Source organism: Rhinolophus ferrumequinum, chromosome 18 (genome assembly GCF_004115265.2).
Source record: "Rhinolophus ferrumequinum isolate MPI-CBG mRhiFer1 chromosome 18, mRhiFer1_v1.p, whole genome shotgun sequence".
NCBI lineage: Eukaryota > Metazoa > Chordata > Mammalia > Chiroptera > Rhinolophidae > Rhinolophus > Rhinolophus ferrumequinum.
The window spans coordinates 31,828,403-31,846,735 of NC_046301.1; the positions used below are offsets into that span (position 1 = coordinate 31,828,403).

General features: G+C 45.7%; 1 protein-coding gene across 5 annotated transcripts in view; it reads left to right on the forward strand.

Annotated features, from left to right (window-relative positions):
- GATA4 (GATA binding protein 4) overlaps positions 1-18,011 on the forward strand; it is a 47,482-nt gene extending 29,471 nt beyond the window's left edge. For 2 of the 5 annotated variants that reach the window (XM_033134961.1, XM_033134964.1), the window contains 5 exons: positions 6,463-6,632; positions 8,143-8,268; positions 12,801-12,888; positions 14,838-14,986; positions 16,184-18,011. In XM_033134961.1, coding sequence (XP_032990852.1) covers positions 6,463-6,632; positions 8,143-8,268; positions 12,801-12,888; positions 14,838-14,986; positions 16,184-16,366 — 716 coding nt within the window. In that variant the 3' untranslated portion in view covers positions 16,367-18,011. The remainder of the gene's footprint in view (positions 1-6,462; positions 6,633-8,142; positions 8,269-12,800; positions 12,889-14,837; positions 14,987-16,183) is intronic. The other 3 variants (XM_033134962.1, XM_033134965.1, XM_033134963.1) reach the window with 2 other exon arrangements.
- Positions 18,012-18,333: the final 322 nt, after the last annotated feature.

An 18,333-nucleotide genomic window follows, 5' to 3' on the forward strand; every position in this document is an offset into this window, starting at 1 on the left:
AAGCCCCTTTGGCTCTGAGGGAGGTCCCTGGGCAGGTCCCTCCCCTGTCATTGCCAGGCCTTGGATCCCCTCTGGCCTCTATTTTGTAGCATTGAACAGTTGCCCTGGGCATGGGTAATGTCCACTGTGTTTATGTGTCTTGCCTTCCCAAATAGATTGCAGAGTGATCCCGGCCTGTTGAAGATGTGTGGCTGGGGATGGCAGGGTGACGGCTAGTGATACAGCCCAGGGGCCATCGCCATTTTTCGTATTTAGTAGAATTATTTGTTTTGAGTTATGTATCCCCCGCCAGACCAAAAAAACTCGGCAGGGATTTTGCCCCAGTTTTGTCTAATATATCTGTATGTCCAGCATTTGTACTCGGGCAAGTAGAGCAGACACATGGCCAATGTGTGGGCTCCAGTGCCCCTACAGAGCCAGTGGAGGGCCTGAGACCGGACATACTCAGCACCTGCGGGTGAAGGACAGGAGGGTCACTCCACCATAGGCTCTGGCCCCAGGCCCAGCTTTCCCCCGCAAGAGGAAGACCCTCCAAAGAGGGAAGGCCTGAGGGGCACCTCTGCAGCAGAGCAGACCCAGGCTCTGTGGCACCAACTCAGCAGGCTGGCTCACGCATGGCAGTATCCATCAGCCTGAGCTTTCCAGCAGTCAGGAGACAAATCCAGCCTTTGGGCAGTGCCCAGCGGGTGTTGCCAACCGTGACCCTGACTTCTGATTCCTCTCCCTTCTTCCGCCTGCTTTCCCCTCTCTTCCTCTCCCGCCTTTCCTTCTCCCAGCCCAGACTGGCTTACCCCTCTGCTTGTGGGTGGTTCCCCAAGATGGATGGAGCAGGTCGGGAGAGAGGTCGGAGTCCTTGCCTTTGACTGCGTCAGTTCTCTGTGGGGAAGTCAAGGGTGGTACCCTTCAACCTCCAGGCCCACATTTTTCTTTCAGGCACTTGAGTGGGAGTAGTCTGCCTTAATTCCTAGGAATATCCATTCTGAATTGGATGCTTAAGAAAGCAGGCTGAGTTTGTTTCCCTCTTCGAAACAATTTTTTTTTTTTTTTTAAGTGGGGCATGGATGGCAGTGAGGAATTAGACCCAGATTCTTGGGATTAGGGCACAATTCTTTTTGTGCTTTTGATTGCTAAAAGAAACATTAACAAATATTTCCTATGAGCAGCAGCTTTGTGACCTCATAAGTATGAACTGTCAACTGCTGTGCCAGTTGTTCATTCCCAGCCACAGGTCTCAAACTTGTTCCTGTCTGTGAGTGGTAGACAATTTACAATTCTGAGCATGGCCCCAGTGGTTTGAGAAAAGGTCAGATTCCCAAATCTCCTAGCTCTTTTATCTATCCCCTCCCGCCCCCCATTACCCAGCAGCAAGGTTTGTCGCTGGTCTTCCCCACTCCCTTCCAACCCCTCCAACCCTAACAATAATCCATCATGGTTATCTCATTTGGTGTTTGCAAAGCACTTTACAGCCATTGTTGTGAGTTTTTCCTCTTATTTGCAAAGTACTTTACAACTATTATTACAGAGTCTTTCCTCTGAAGGTGGGGTAATGCTGACCCACTTCCTAGAGACCTGGCTTCCCACTGTCTTCTACTAAGTGGTTGGTCCAATTCCTGTGATGCCCAGCACCATGTGGGGGGGGGCTTTCATAAGTCAAGGCCGTAGCTGTGCCCTTCCAAATTAGAAATAAAGCTTCGCAGCTGGCTGCAGGCTGCTGCCCAGTTGCCCTGAGGAAGTTGCACCCTGTACATTTCTAACAAGGAATAAGAGGTGGTTGTTACCAAGGCTCACGCTGCCAGATGTTCGTGCTGGTTTGGGGCTCTGCGGCCTCCTACTTCCCCCAGAGTCGGTGCTAAGCAGCAGGGTTTGAACTTCTTTTTCTCCTTTCTTCAGTCCAAGGGAGGGAACATATGTATCAAATGTAAGAGAGTAAAATAATCTCTTCCTCCATATTGGACTGGGAGTTGCTTGAGGTGATCAAAAATGAGTGTGTGTGTGTGTGTGTGTGTGTGTGTGTGTGTGTGTGTTTTAAAGTCCACACAACCTAACTAGCCTAACAAAATTCCCTCTTGGTGGTCTTAGCTACTATCACAGTGTATATGGCATTTTGTGGGCTGCATTTTTTTCTTTAACGTGGGGTCAGCATTTTCTGCTATTACATCGTCTTTGTAATAATTGTTTAAAATTATGTAACGGTTCATTGAGTAGGTTGGATGGCAAGATTTTCTGGTGGAAAATAAGGAAACGTGTGCAGATTTGGAGGTGTAGTGGGTTGTGGGGAGAGGTGGTATCTGACGGGGTGCCTTTAGGATGGCCTTGATCTCCCATCCAGTTCCTTCCTTTGGCTGCTGTTGTGTATGTAATACCTGACCCTTCAATCCAGATCACACTTCTGCACTTCCTACCCTAGACAAGAAGTCTCTGCCACCCAAACCCCCAACTTCATTAACGTGTCTTCTGAAAATGAATTGAGTAACGTTGTTACTCATGATTGGTGTTCTGGCCCAATTTGCCCAACTAGGTCATTAGCGTTCCGAGAGTAAGACTCCCTTTTGGCTCCTGTGACATCTATCAGAGTGTTTAAATAGCAGATGCTCAGTAAATATTTACTATTGACAAATACTTATTTATTTGTCAACCTCCAGTGTCTTTCTTCCCTTGGCCATTAAAATAGTTACTTGACTTTGTAACCCACTCTGTGGCAAGTGTGGAGTTTCTGAGGCAAATCTTTGTGTTGGGTTCTCAAGGCAGTATAAGGCCAGTCACCAGCAGAGACCTAAGATTGCTAGTGTGTCTCCTTCAATGAGATTCTGTCCCTGCATATGAAACAATAAGTGTGAAGAGAAAAAGGAACCTCCCCTCCAAAAAAGAGGAGCAGATTTTGAGTTGTTTTTTTTTCTTCTTTGGAACCATTTATAGATAAACCAGAACACAAGAAAGAAGCTGGTTTGCTTATCTTTAAAAGAAGAGTGTGAATCTTTACCTGTAAGAACTATATAGTGAAATATTTGTGAATGAAATGATAGAATGTCTGGGATTTTCTTCAGTTATACAGGACAGGGGAAAGTGGGTGGACGTAGGTATACATAAGACAAGACTAGACACAAATTGTTGGCCGCTGATGATTAAAGAAGAGTTCATGTTTATATTCTGTCCACTTTTGAATGTTTAAATGTTTCCATAGTAATAAAAATATGGAAGAAGAGGGTTGTGCTAAGTTTGGACTGGACAGATGATCTAAAAATGTCCTCTGTCCTCAAGTATGATTTAGACTAGAACGCAGAGTCTTGGTTCCATTTTGAGACTGTAGTGCCATCTAGTGTTGTCTACAAACATCCAACAAAATGATGACACTGCACGCACCCCTCGTTGGACTCAGGTCCTTCTGTGAACTCCCCTGGCCTTTCCAGTTCGCTTGTGGGAAGGCCTGGGCCGAGGGAGCAGGGCTGACCGCTCTGAGCAAGGGCAGCACATGCCGGCCTGGAGGTGGAGGGGCCCGTGATCACGTCGAGGGTGGCGTGCAGGTTGTTGCTCGTTCCACGCCTCCTCCAGGCTTGAGGCAGCAAGCTGTGCAAGGGAGTAGCCACTTCATGTGCCACTGTGCAAGCGGGTGACCTTGCTGGAGGGTTCTCAGTGTGACCCAGGTGCAAAAATAGCCTCTCTTGTGACCAGTGTGTGCTCAGCTCCTAGCCTGAGCAAACAGCCGCTCACACCTGCACATTGTTGACTCGGTGTGTGGACATACAGCTACTTGTTTGCAGGTGCAAATGACTGTTTGTGTACCGAAAGTTGAGGGGAGGGGCCCCCACCATCCTCTTCTTTAGCCTACGTTCCCTTAGAGCAGGTAGCTGGGTCACATAACTAGCAGAATGTGTGACCTTAAAAACCCAGGGCTGGGTCCTGATGGAGGAAGAGCTCTTAAAAACCTCCCCCTCGAAATGCCTCCCCTATTTACTAGAGAAGAATCTACTTGTGCCTCACGTAGTACGACAAGAACAATCTGGACACCAGGGTAGCTTTACTGACTGACAGAAAATTTGGAGAGGATATAAACATTTTTCAAAATAAGAAGCAGTGTACATGGAGTCAGAGAGACTTCTAGAAGTTTTGAGCCAGCCTTCATGTATTAGGTTGGTGCAAAAGTAATTGCGGTTTAAAAGGTTAAAAATAATTACAAAAACCGCAATTATTTTTGCACCAATCTAATAGATCATGGGGATAAGAAAACCGGCCCAGCTGATTTCACCAGGGCAACTGAAATGGAGAGGAGTGGAATTTATCAATTATAAAATTCTATAGACATGGAAGATAAAGATGTTGGGGAAGGCAGGGTGTGTGAGTGAGTCCACAAGAGTGACAAATAATGGCAACTTTTCTATGGAAGTGTGATCAACTCTACCATTGCTATAATATGTACCTTTATTTTATGTACCAATAAGCAAGAAAATATGCCAGACTGTGATACCGCATATCATACAGATATATTGAAATGAGAAAAATGAATTACAGCCTTTTTTTGCAGGACAGTTTGAAAATTTGAAAAATTTTGAAAATAGTGTAGTCCCTTTTGGCTCATTAATTCTACTTTGGGGGGAGTATCCTAAGAAATAACCAGAAATGCTAAGATTTGTGTACAAAATGAGCAGTGTTTACAAAACAAAACTCAGAAACTGGGCAATGATTCACTAAAGATCAATGGTAACAGTTAAAGGATGGCACATTTGTATGATGGGATATTTATTTTACTGCGCTAAAATTAGTTTAAGAAGAATTTCTAATGGTGGGAAAATGCTTTGGCATTAAGTGAAAAAATAGCATCAAAATTATATAGCTTGACCTCAACTGGGCAAAAATTTATGTCTATATGTATGTAAAGAATTGGAAAGGATATACTACAACAAAATGCTAATAACACTGGTGACCTTTCAGTTATAGGATTATGTATGATTTAGATTTTCTTTACACATTTCTGTGTTTTCTAACTTTCCCAAAGTAAATATTTATTATATATATATATATATATATATATATATATATATATATATATTTTTTTTTTTTTTTTTTAGATTTTGTTGGGGAAGGGGAACAGGACTTTATTGGGGAACAGTGTGTACTTCCAGGACTTTTTTTCCAAGTCAAGTTGTTGTCCTTTCAATCTTAGTTGTGAAGGATGCCGTTCAGCTTCAAGTTGTTGTCCTTAGTCTTAGTTGTGGAGGGCGCAGCACAGCTCCAGGTCCAGTTGCCAGTTGCTAGTTGCAGGGGGCGCAGCCCACCATCCCTTGCAGGAGTCGAACCAGCAACCTTGTAGTTGAGAGGATGCGCTCCAATCAACTGAGCCATCCAGGAGCTCAGTGGCAGCTCAGCTCAAGGTGCCGTGTTCAATCTTAGTTGCAGGGGCACAGCCCACCATCCCTCGCGGGACTCGAGGAATTGAACTGGCAACCTTGTGGTTGAGAGCCCACTGGCCCATGTGGGAATCGAACCGGCAGCCTTCGGAGTTAGGAGCATGGAGCTCTAACCACCTGAGCCACCAGGCCGGCCCAATATTTATTATATTTTTATTCAAAGGGAAAAAGAGTCTCAATTTTTTTTAAAAAAGATTTTTATCGGGGAAGAGGAACAGGACTTTATTGGGGAACAGTGTGTACCTTCCATGACTTATTTTTTCCAAGTCAAGTTGTTGTCCTGTCAGTTTTAGTTGTGGAGGGCGCAGCGCAGGTCCAGGTCCAGTTGCCATTGTTAGTTGCAGGGGGCGCAGCCCACCATCCCTTGCAGGAGTTGAACTGGCAACCTGGTGGTTGAGAGGACGCGCTCCAACCAACTGAGCCATTCAGGAGGCAGCTCAGCTCAGCTCAAGGTGCCATGTTCAATCTTAGTTACAGGAGGCGGAGCCCACCATTCCTTGTGGGAGTCGAGGAGTTGAACCGGCAACCTTGTGATTGAGAGCCCACTGGCCCTTGTGGGAATTGAACTAACTGGCAGCCTTCGGAGTTAGGAGCACGGAGCTCCAACCGCCTGAGCCACCGGGCCAGCCCCAATAGTCTCAATTTTGAAAGAGGACAAAAAAACAAACAAACAAACAAACAAACAAACAAAAAACAAGAAAGAAGGTCTAAGTGGAACTCAGTGTTGGGTGAGAACCTCAGGGCTATAGCCTCTGAAGGAGAGAGAAGAGATTAAAATCAGGCTACTGATTGTCATTGCCAAACTCTTTTTTTCCTTATGACCAGGGAGAGCCTTTTTACTCCAGGATACCTGGGAGTAAAAATGTCCACTGCCCAAAACAGTGCTCTGAGCTGATCCCCCAGAGGTTGAGGTCAGAGTGAGGAAGAGCACGATCTCCGAGGTGATCCACCCTTCACTCCTTGCAAGGAAAAGACATTATTTCTCTGATCTTTAGATTCTCCAACATAAGATTAACAGGAATAAACAAAGAATGAATCCTCTGTGTTATTTCCCACCCAGTAGATATGTTTGATGACTTCTCAGAAGGCCGAGAGTGTGTCAACTGTGGAGCCATGTCCACCCCACTCTGGAGGCGCGACGGGACGGGGCATTACCTGTGCAACGCCTGCGGCCTCTACCACAAGATGAATGGCATCAATCGGCCCCTCATCAAACCCCAGCGCCGGCTGGTAAGCAAGTGCTTGGACCACTCAAGTCCAACAGCCTTGGGGGGGGGAGGCAGGGCACACTTGTCTCCTCTCAGGACCTGGCTTTAGGGCCCCCACCTTGGTGGGAGATTCCCTGGCTCTGAATTTTGGACTTCAAGTTACCTTTAAAAGAAGGTGCAGTTTGAGGGGGTGGGTGTGTGGGGGGGCAGCATAGTAATTTCTCCCACTTTAGAGTTGGCATGAGCTACAAGGATGTTTCAGGCTGTTGACCTTAAACAAGTAGCCAGATATTTCTCCAGCAAAATGGGTTTATTCTGAAACAACAAAGAATTTCAATTCGGGACATGTGGTCTAATGGTAAACCATGCCAAGTCCAAATGACAAAGGAGAGGAATATTCTTTTCTAGAGGAAAGGGAGAGTTCAGAGGGGCTGTTATACACGGAGTCCACTGGAGGAAACTGGGAGTTCCAAGGGTGGTGACTTTTCATTGGCTGAGTTGTAACAGTCTTGCAGGGGGAGGAGAGGAGCCTATTTCTACCTGCTGGAGCAGTTGAGTAGGAAAACATCTTTCTGTTGAAGATGGAAAGTAGGTCCCCTCTTGTTTGGGGTCATTGATGATGAGCGGTATGTCTTGAGAGCTCCCCCTACAGGGCCTCCTTACTCCAATTTAAATGAAATCTCTATGTATTAATCTTCACAAGACCATCTGGTACGACAGCTTAATTATGCAGAAGTGAAAAATGAGGCTCAGAAATGCTAATGGTTTTGCCTGCAGTCTCACATGAACCAGAGTCCAGACTTGCTGGCTCCCAGTCCAGTGCTTTCTTGTTTGTCTCCTGTGTTCACATCAATCCCATGAAGAAGGTCAACTCTTCCTTTACATGTTGTTACTTACCGTCTTTTCAGTTGATCAACCCAAAGCCTCGGGACATTAAGCAGTGTGTGTTGGGCCCTATAACTGTGGAAGAGTTTGGAACTGAGTTTTTGGCTCTTGGTTCTATGGTCTTTCCTCACTATAATTTGATTTTGACCAAAATGAACTGGTTTTCGCTATCTTAAGGAAGGAAGAACAGAGGGGATAAACCCTGATGTTTCCCTTTCTTGATGTCCCACGGCTCATCCAGTCTCTGCTAACCCTTGGATACAATCATTCCTCACCCACCACCCGTATCTGGCACAGAAGCCCACATTAATTCTACTTTTGGGAGAAGCTTTTCTGCCTCCAGTGTCCAGTGCTCACGGGGCTTTTCATCTGACATCGAACGAATAACACTGCTACTAATGCCGCAGCTACGATTAGGAGTCACTCTTCTCCCACAGCAGAAGTCCTTGTTTTCATTCACAGCCCCACCCCCGGGTAAAGGGAGGTTCCGGTGCTGTGGTTGGTCTGAGATTCGCACACGGGCTATCATGGCCTGCCCCTGCCACCTGTATCGGGAGGGCAGCCCCGCAGCGCTCCCTGTGCAGTGGGAGCAGCCGCACCTGCCTTGTACTTAGACTTGAAGGGCTTGTCTCCTGTGTTGTTTGTAGTCCGCCTCCCGCCGAGTGGGCCTCTCCTGTGCCAACTGCCAGACCACCACCACCACGCTGTGGCGCCGCAACGCAGAGGGTGAGCCCGTGTGCAATGCCTGTGGCCTGTACATGAAGCTCCATGGCGTAAGTAACCCCACCCCGCACGGGACAACCCCCTGGACCAGCATCCTTGATCCTTCATACCCATCACTCAGTTCTCACTTGTCTGCCTCTCTTCGGACTATAATTCATTTTTTCCTTAACAAAGATACGTGGGTTTGGAAGGGACCTTAGAGACTATTCGTCAGTTTGGGCAGCTCTAACAAAATTCCACTCGGTGGCTTATAAACAACAGAAATTTATTTCCATGGTTCTAAATCCTGGAAGCCTGAAATGAAGGTGCCAACATGGTGGAGTGAGGACCCTCTTCCAGGTCACAGACTTTTCATTGGATCCTCACCTGGTGGGAGGGGTTGGGGCACTCACTTGGGCCTCTTTTGTAAGGGCACCAATCCTGTTCTTGAGGGCTCCACCCACATGACCTAATCACCTCCCAAAGGCCCCACCTACTGATACTGTCACCTTGAGAGATAGGTTTCCAACATAGGACTTTGGGGGGGACAGAAGCATTCCGACCATAGCAGAAACACTACTGGTCACTTCCATCTTTAACATTATATAAGCCTAATTCCCATTTTACAGATGAGGAAACTCAGAAATAGTTTATGTGGTAATAAGATATGACAAAGGTAACAATTCAATAGATAAAAGATAGTTTGCTTAAGAATAATTGTATTGACATAATCTGGAAAACAAAAGCAAAGTTTGACCTCCACCTCCTACCAGAAACAAAAATAAAGTTGGGTGAATTAAAGATATGAAATGTCAAACATCTTTAAATAGAGACAATAGAAGTACTAGAAGAGAATGTAGGGGGAATATTTATATAACCTTGGGGGTGGGAAAACTTCTTAGACAAGTTTTCAAAACTCTTAAGCCATAAGATAAGAGTTAGATATATTTGATTATATAACATTTAATATTAGTGTATGGAAAGAGATACCTGAGGAAAGTAAAAACCAATACACACAAATATCAGGAAAAAAGGTTACTATTTCCAGAATACAGGGAGCTTCTACAAAGCTCTTTATGTTCTAATTTGCAACAATCTCCATTATATAGTGCTTAAAAAAAAGTCAGTGCAGAATGTTGTTTATATTAATAATAATAGTATATTAATAATGAATAATGTGGCATTATTTTTATAAAGAGGGGGAATATAATTTATATGTAGTTGTTTATATATACATAAAACACCTCTGGAAAGATATATAAGAATCTGGTAGCATGGGTTGCCTCTAGGAAAAGGAACAGGGGTTTGGAGGGACACTTTTTTCATTTTGTACCCCCTTTGTACCTTTTAGATGGTGCACGTGCATGTCTTACTTCAAATATAAGTTAAACTACAACAACACAAGCAAAACAAACAGAAAAAGAGATCCTATAGAATAATAAGAAAATGACAATCTTCCCCCCATTTCCCAAAATGGGCAAAAGTTATGAACAGACAACTCCCAGAAGCAGCTCAGATAGCCACTGAACATGTGCAGAGAGGCTGGACCTCACTAAAAATTAGGAAAGTGTAAATTCAAACAACCTTGAGATCCCCTGTTTTGCCCATATGTTTGGCAAAAATGAAAATGTGTGATAATATGTACTGCTGGTATGGATTTGGGAAAATAGATACTCTCCTACTCTATATTGTTGATTTGTATGTGAATTACTGCAAGTATTCTTTCAGGAGATTAACCTAGTAGTACTTTTTAAGGTTAAAAACACATATACCTTTTGATCTAGCAGCTCTACTTTTGGGAAACTAGCATATAAAACAATAAAAGAGTCAGGACACAATCATGTTTGAACTGTTTATTGCTGCAGTGTTTGTACTGGCAAAAACTAGAAACAATCTTAAAGCCTCATAAAGGAATGGTTGAATAAATTATGGCACATCCTTTAATGTGGAATATTGCACAGAAGTTAAAAAATAGTAAGTTACAGCCATATATCTTGACCTGGAGTAATGAAAAAACACATTGCAAAGTACAGTAGGCCCTTGAACAACTCAGGGGTCAGGGGCGCCGGCCATCCTACACAGTCAAAAGTCTGTATGTACCTTACGTCGGCTCTCCACATATGCAGACTCCCCACCACGGATTGAAAATACTGTTTTTCATTTGAGGTTGGTTTAATCTGCAGATGTGGAACTTGGGGATATGGAAGGCCAACTGTGTATATATTGAAAAAAATCCACTTGTAAGTGGATTCCCTCCGTTCAAACCCATGTTGTTCAAGGGTCAACTGTAATAGCCATAGAATAATCCCATACTGTGGGGGTGAGGGTACCTTAAACACACACACACAGATACAGTTGGATGGATGGATGAATTCACACATATACATGTATGTAATAGATATGTACATGTGCACACATGTTTGGTAATTTAACAAAATGTAAGAAACATAGGCTATTACTCCAGTTGCCTCATGGGGATAGGATTGGTGGCAGTGGGGTGGGAAGGGTTGTTCTTAAGTTAATCTCATGCCTCTTTTCACGTTTTCTTGTTATAATGAGGAAAAAAAGTTTAAAAATACAGTTAAGAACATTCATAAGAATATACGCTTCTTTCGGCAGATATTTGTTGAATCACTGTAATAGTGAAAAATGTAGAAAACACCTCCAGGAGGAAAATGGTTAAAGAAACTATTGTTGTTTAATAGGAGAATGGTAAAAGAAACTGATAGAGGAATATCGTGTGGGTATTAAAAAAATTGTGTCTTTGAAAAATTGAAAGTAGAATTACCTATGACTCAGCAATCCTACTTCTGGGTGTACATCCAAAAATAATTGAAAGCAGGGTTTCAAACAGTTATTTGTACACACATGTTCATAGCAGCATTATTCCCAATAGCTAAAAGGTAGAAGTAACCAAACCATTGATGGATGGATGGATGGATAAGCAAAATGTGGTATATACATACAAACGAATATTATTCAGCCTTTTAGAAGGAAGGAAATTCTGACACCTGCTACAACATGGATGAACCTTGAAAGCATTATGCTATGTGAAAGAAGCCAGTGACAGAAGGTCAAATATTGTATGATTCCACTTATATTAGGGACCAAGAGTGGCAAATTCATAGAGACAGAAAGTAGAATACTAGTTGCCAGAGTCTGAGGGGAGGGAGAAATGGGGAGTTATTTAATGGGTACAGAGTTTTAGATTTGCAAGATGAAAAGTGCTCTGGAGATGGATGGAGGTGATGGTTGCACAACAGTGTGAATGCACTTACCACTACTGACCGGTGCACTTTAAAATGGTTAAGATGGTAAATCTTATGTTATGTGTATTTTGCCACAATTTTTTTGGTAAAAGTATTGAGATGGATAGGGACTAAACAAGAGGCAAAGATTCTTCTGAAGTCAGGATGGGCTTTAAGAAGGCCTGAGTACACTTTCTCCCAAAAGTGGGAATGCTGTCTCATCTGACTCTCCGTTGACTAGAAGGCAAGTTCAAGTTCATATATGCTGGTGCACTTCTCTCTTTACCATTCCATGTTGATGTCTCTGAAGTGACAGTTTTTCTTTCAGTATCATCAGGGTTGGCATTTATTAGTCCCATATGGCAGACCAGCGGCTAAAAGATTTGGTTGGCTAAGCCTAAGAGAAACCAGATGTGGAGAAGGCACAATATTTAAAAATATTAGAAAGATGCGGGCTTGCTCCCCAGACACTTCTTTCGGCCTATGTGAATGGCTCAAGAGCATAACACCTGATAGTCACTGCTTGTGTATGAGGAATCAGATGGGATACAAGTATTGTCCATGGACAGTTTATGTCCCAGTACCTGGCCACGGGCAATCCCTACAGCATAATCTCTTGCTGCTTCCCACCACCCGTGGCAACACCACCCTTTGCTCCAGTCAGATTCAATGGAGTGAAGAGCTAGCTACTCTAAGTAGAGTGACTTTACATTTTGACTCACCAGGACTGTCCCAGTTCATGCCTATTTTCTTGGCATAATTATTAATAGCACCCCCTTTTCACTTTTATAGTGTCCTGATGTGGCTGATAAATTAAATGTTTTGGCATATACTGTTTCAGCGGCCTGAAATGCCTGTCCCTGTCAGCTCCACAGCCTCCTACAACTCAGACATCACCTCCTCAGTGAAGCCCTCCTTGATGTGCTCATGTGCCTCTGCCCCTCCTCCCCAACCCAGGCCAGAGTTTAGTGTTTCTTCTTTGTCCTCCCACATCACCTCTGAGTCTGGTTATTTTCTACTTGTCTGTCATTCCCACTAAACCATGAACCTCTAGAGGGAAGTATCTGTGTCTTTCAGTCTCTGTTTCTCCAAGATCTAGTATAATACCCGGCATGTAATATATGCTCAACCCATTTCTTTCTCAGCAAGAGTTCCAGGGGCTGAATCACTTAGTCTCAGCCCCAAGGTTTATAGAGGAATTGCTTAGATGTTGCCTTACCAGAGAGAGAGAGAGAGAGAGAGAGAGAGAGAGAGAGAGAGAGAGAGAGAGAGAGAGAGTTTAAATACTGTAGCTGTGTTTAAATACTTGTTTTGTACAAGTAGAAAACCATATATAATGACTTGTAATTTCTTAGGTCCCCAGGCCTCTTGCGATGCGGAAAGAGGGGATTCAAACCAGAAAACGGAAGCCCAAGAACCTTAATAAATCTAAGGCAGCAGCAGGTGAGGAAAAGAGCTGTGTGTAATGATATGAATATGTCTGGAGCCCTCAGAGAGGGTGAGAATGAGGTATTCTTAGGTGGGCTGGCCCAGGCTGCTGAGATGGAATGATAGCAGTGTCCATCTCAGCTTTTCAGAATGAAATGAATAACCCAGTAAAAAAGTAACATCACCATGGGACCTATTTGGAGCTTTTGAAGCTGGTTCACGTCAAGTTATGGACTGATCAATGCCAGTTGCACAGACTCTAGTGGGCAGCTGGATGGGTCAAGGGCCTGAAGGGAAAAGGAACATGACTTGGTCCCTTCATCTTTGGTGCTGCAGCCACTCAAGAACTCCACTCCTTTTAGTTTTCTTTGGGGGAACTGGAGTCTAGGAAGACAGGGTCCCATTCGTCACAACAGATTGATTTGTAAGCCAATGTATAATTAACATCCTGTAGTACTTTGTACTTTAGAAAGCTCCTTCACAAACATTCTCTCATTGATCCTTAAAGACCCCCATAAGACCCATTAATTATCCCCATTTTACTGATGAGCAAACTGAGGCTCACAGAGAGCAGTGACTTAACCAGAGTCATACAGCTGTGAATGGGTAGGTCCAGAATGAAAAGCTAAGTTTTTACACTTTGGGGTCCATATGTGATTATATAAAACTCAGGCTTTCTAGAGTGAGCCTGAGGACTATGTATGTTCCCTCTCAAGAGCACTTCCTGCTCAGTACTGCTACCAAATTAAAGATTTCACTGCGAAATGCCACAGTCGCAGAGAAAGTAAATCGGCTAATCTGATGGAAAGTTTATCTTCTAATCTAAGGCATGACAGAGTCAGATAAATTTTTCCTTTCCACTGTCGAGATCATGACCAAAGTTGTCCTTTCCCAGATTCAACAATGGCTACCCCCTCTGGCAGTCATGTCTTACTAGACCTTTTAGTGTTTTACACCGGTCGTCTTCCGCCTTTCTTCTGCTGCCACGTGGTTTATAAGTACACACATCCCCCTGGGTGACCTCATCTCCTACGTGTCACAGTCACAGGGAGAGGAGGCATTTGGTTCAGGTGTACAAACCCCTATCCGAAAATCAAAATCCAGGGAGCTAGATTTGGCAGCAGTACCTAATCTGAACAAACACAGGCTCTTTAGTCTTTATCTACCCCATGTCTAAATGTTCACGTTTTGCTATAGAACTATGTATGTATGTATGTCTGTGTGTATGTATTTATTTTTTAATTACAGTTGACATTCAATATTATTTTATATTTGTTTTAAGTGTACAGCATCGTGGTTAGACATTTATATAATTTATGGAGTGATCCCCCCGATAAATCTACTATCCACGGAAACACTAATTTGAAAAGATATATGCACCCCTATGTGCATTGCAGCGCTATTCACAATAGCCAAGATACGGTAGCAACTTAAGTGCCCATCAGTAGACAACTGGATAAAGAAGAGGTGGTACATATGTACAATGGAATATTACTCAGCCATAAAAAAGAATGAAATCTGGTCATCTTCAACAACATGGGTGGACTTAGAGGATATTATAATAAGTGAAATAAGTCAGACAGAAAAAGACAAATACCATATGATTTCACTTATATATGGAATCTAAAGAACAAAATATCGAACTATTAATGGACTTAAATATGTCCCAGACATCACTGAAAGTATTGTTTTATAATGTACAATATAAATCCAAAAAGGAATCCTGAAACACATGTGGCTTCAAGGATTTAGGATAAGGGGTGGTGAGCTCATCCCTTTGAAACATTTGAAAAAGTTCCCTTGAAAAGCTCATTTTGGGAACTGTTGTCCTATACCAATGAAAGACCCTGCCTCTGTCCCCAGCAAATGTACATACGCCATGAGCACAGCCCTGGGTGTCTCAGAGGACCGCCCTCTGTCTGACCCTCTCCTGGTCTCGGTGTCCTGACTCTGCCTCGTTCCAGGTCCCGCGGGCAGTGAGAGCCTTCCTTCCACCAGCAGCGCTTCCAGCACCTCCAGCACTGTGGCCACGAGCAGTGGTGAAGAGATGCGCCCCATCAAGACAGAGCCCGGGCTGGTGTCCCACTATGGGCACAGCAGTTCCATGTCCCAGGTATGCCGCTGGGCGTGGGGACAGGACTGTCCATGGCGAAGTAGGTGCCAACGTGCAGCACGGGAGCTTGGACCTGGAGCACGTGGCCGAGGCAATTGCCTGTTGTGCTCAGGGCCCCACCCAAGGCTAGGGGCTGTCTGCGTGACACATCTGGGCAAGCTACCGTGATTTGGACACACACCTATGAGACACAGATGTTTGGCAGCTCCTCTGTGTCAGGACCTTCAGAGACAAGGAAAGAGGAGTCTGGGGCTGGCACACAGTATGACACAAACCTCAACCTGAATTCGACTGTGTCCATTGGGGCAGAGGGTGGGTACAAGTGTAGCAGGCTGCAGGAAGCAGAGCAAGGGGCTTTCTAGGCAAGTCTGTCTCCTAAGTGAGGGGTGGTTTGACCTTGGCCTTGAAGGATGGGTCGATTTTAACAGCAGGAAGGGGAAGAGGGCCATCCTGGCGTAGGCAAAGGTGTGGCAACGCAGAGGGCAGGGTGGATGGCATGGGGTTGGTGAGGAGGTCACAGGCAGGACGCCATGTCAGTGCGGGTCAGCTGTAGGTCCAGCTCCACCGTGTGTCCAGACGCTGGGCCAGCAGCCCCCGCATTCCCCTCTTTCAGATATGATGGCATCCCTGCTCCTCCACCCCCTTCCCTCTGTGGTTCCCCTCATCTGGGATCATGATTCTCCCAAGCCTGGTCACAGCCTCCGTTAACTCTGATCTTTTCCCCACCCATACGCTGTACAGGAGGCCATGTCCTAACCAGCTTCTTCCTGTCAGAGGGAAGAGAAGCTGGTCCTATAAAGCCAGGAGAGTCAGGAGCCCCTTCTGGGTGGGAAGGACGGCTACTGTTTGGAAGTCGAGATCTGATGGTGATGAGATTATAGAAAAGGTCTCACAGAACTATCCGAGCCTTCCAAGAAACTAGCATATTTACCAACCTACCGGTCACAGTGTTCTGTAGCAGCTGATGAGTCATGCACACCCTTTGCATCTGATAGCACAGGGGTAGGGAAAACAAGTGCTGCTGGGGTCCCTTGTCCTGCCCTTGTCCTTTGGCCCTCTACTCTACTCCCTCTCCTAGGGGTGGGAGCCAGTCTGGGGACATCTGCTTAATGGGGCTCCCTTCTCCAGCCCAGCCCTCCCCTCCTGAGCCCTCAGGAGTGATTCCACTGACCTCGTCTTGCACTTTTTTGCTTTCAGACGTTCTCAGTCAGTGCTATGTCTGGCCATGGGCCCTCCATCCACCCTGTCCTCTCAGCCCTGAAGCTGTCCCCACAAGGCTACGCGTCTTCTGTCAGCCAGTCACCACAGGCCAGCTCCAAGCAGGACCCTTGGAACAGCCTGGCCTTGGCTGACAGTCACGGGGACATAATCACTGCGTAATGTCACCTCCCTCCCTCCTCAGATTCCTGCATGGACTTGCGACTTGGAGAACAGCAGAGATGAGGCTCTGGGCTCCCAGCGGCTGGCCTGCTCTGTCTGGAAATAACTCCAGAACAACTGGGAAGAAACTTGAAGTTGACGATTTGGTTAGGGGAAGTGGGTGTTGGATTTTAATCAGATGGCTTTTCAAGGTGGGGGGCTGGAAAGAGCCCAGACGCTGATCTGGAAGCTCCTGTCCTTCACCAGGGGCTCACTTCAGTCCCTTCCGTGGAGTTAGAGACTTCTTTCTCATTTTCTGCCCACTCCACCCCTGACAAGAGATGAGATGTCCTTCTCCCCTACCTTCCCACCACTGTGGCCTAAGGTGGTGGTCTTCCACGGTGTTCCCGGCACCAGGGATCTGAGGGCAGATGCAGGGGCAGGCCACTGGGACCCCTGCTCCAGCCTGAGCCAGGGCATCTGTTTGACATGCATTTGGATGTGACAGGCCCCTTGGGGCAGCTGCTGCCCTTGCCCAACACTCCCCTTCAGGCTCGACCCCACCCCTGCATTCCTCAATACTGAATCTTGACTCCAGAAACGCTGGGTGTAGCTCCAGTGTGACTGGGTGCTCCGTGGGGAGATGGAGATGGAGGAGAGGCTGCTTTACTCACCACACAGGACGGCTTCTGCAAAACCGCACCTCGGCACCTTGGCCTCCCCCACGGTCCTTTCCCAGCTCACAGCCTCATCCCTTCGCTTCTGCTCTTCACCCTGAGGCCTCTGAAAACAAAACCCTGCTCTGAGTGATTCAGATCTGCCTTCAGCTTGAACATGTCACTCCCTCAGCAAAACGAGAGCTCCACAGTTTAGCCAAACAGCAGCTCCCCTCAAGTCTGCTTCCCCCTAAACCTTCCTCCACCCCATCATGCACAGAGGGTTCTGACTAAGAACAAAAGAGGTTCTGCTGCTAAAGCACGTTTGACTAGCACTCATCTAAGACTTGAGATCCTTCTGGAGAGGCTATCTGCTGGACATTGTCTGGGGCTGGGGCAGGCACTGTTGGGGGCCGGGTTTTCCGTGGATTCTGACTCGCTTGCGCTCGAATCTTGCTGATGTCACTCTTGTTCTGCGGAGATGTGCCTCTTGGTCAGACAGCTGGTGGAGTCCATCCAGAGTTCCTGCACCCACGTCCTTTCTCCAGCAAAAATCTCTTACCCATGAGGCAAAACGCTACGGATTTTGCAACATAAATTCAAAGCAAACAAACCCAAGAAAACTCACGGAAAGAAAGACAACGACTGATAAGAGAAGACACTGAGGTGGGCCTGGAGGGCTCTCCAGCTCTGCGCTGCTCTGGATCTGGCCTTCTTTTCCTCTCCACATTGCTGTTCCTGCCCGTGACACTGGGGCTCGAAGACTCCTCCTTCCTGTCCTCCTGGGGCCTTACTGTGTCCTACCCCAAAACACCCAGCCCCCCACCGAAAAACCCTACAGGCTGTAGCAGAGAATATCTCTAAACCAAGATTCTGTTTTAATCATCATTTACATTGTTTTCTTTCATGAAGGCCACCCTCATGTACCTTCCCTAACCCACAAACCTGTTAACATTGTCTTAAGGTGAAATGGCTGTAAAATCAGTATTTAACTAATAAATTTATCTGTACTCCTGTTTCCTTTCTCCTCCTCCCTTGGAGGTTTTTCCTGGGAGGTTCGCTGCTGCCCCTTGCAAGGCAATCTTGAGCCACGGAGGCCCCTTTGCCGATCCACTCACAGGCTGCATCTAAAATCATTTTCTCCCTTCATTCATTTTTGGCAGTTGGCCAGGACTTCCTCTGTAAGTGATGGTGACGAGTGAAAGGAACACTCATTCTGGCCCGGCTACCGACTAGTTTGTGACCTTGACAGGTAACCTCTAGGCTTTGGTTTCCTAGGAGAGGGTTGGACCAGCTGTTAACTACAGTTCCTATGGCCCAACAGTTTCCCCA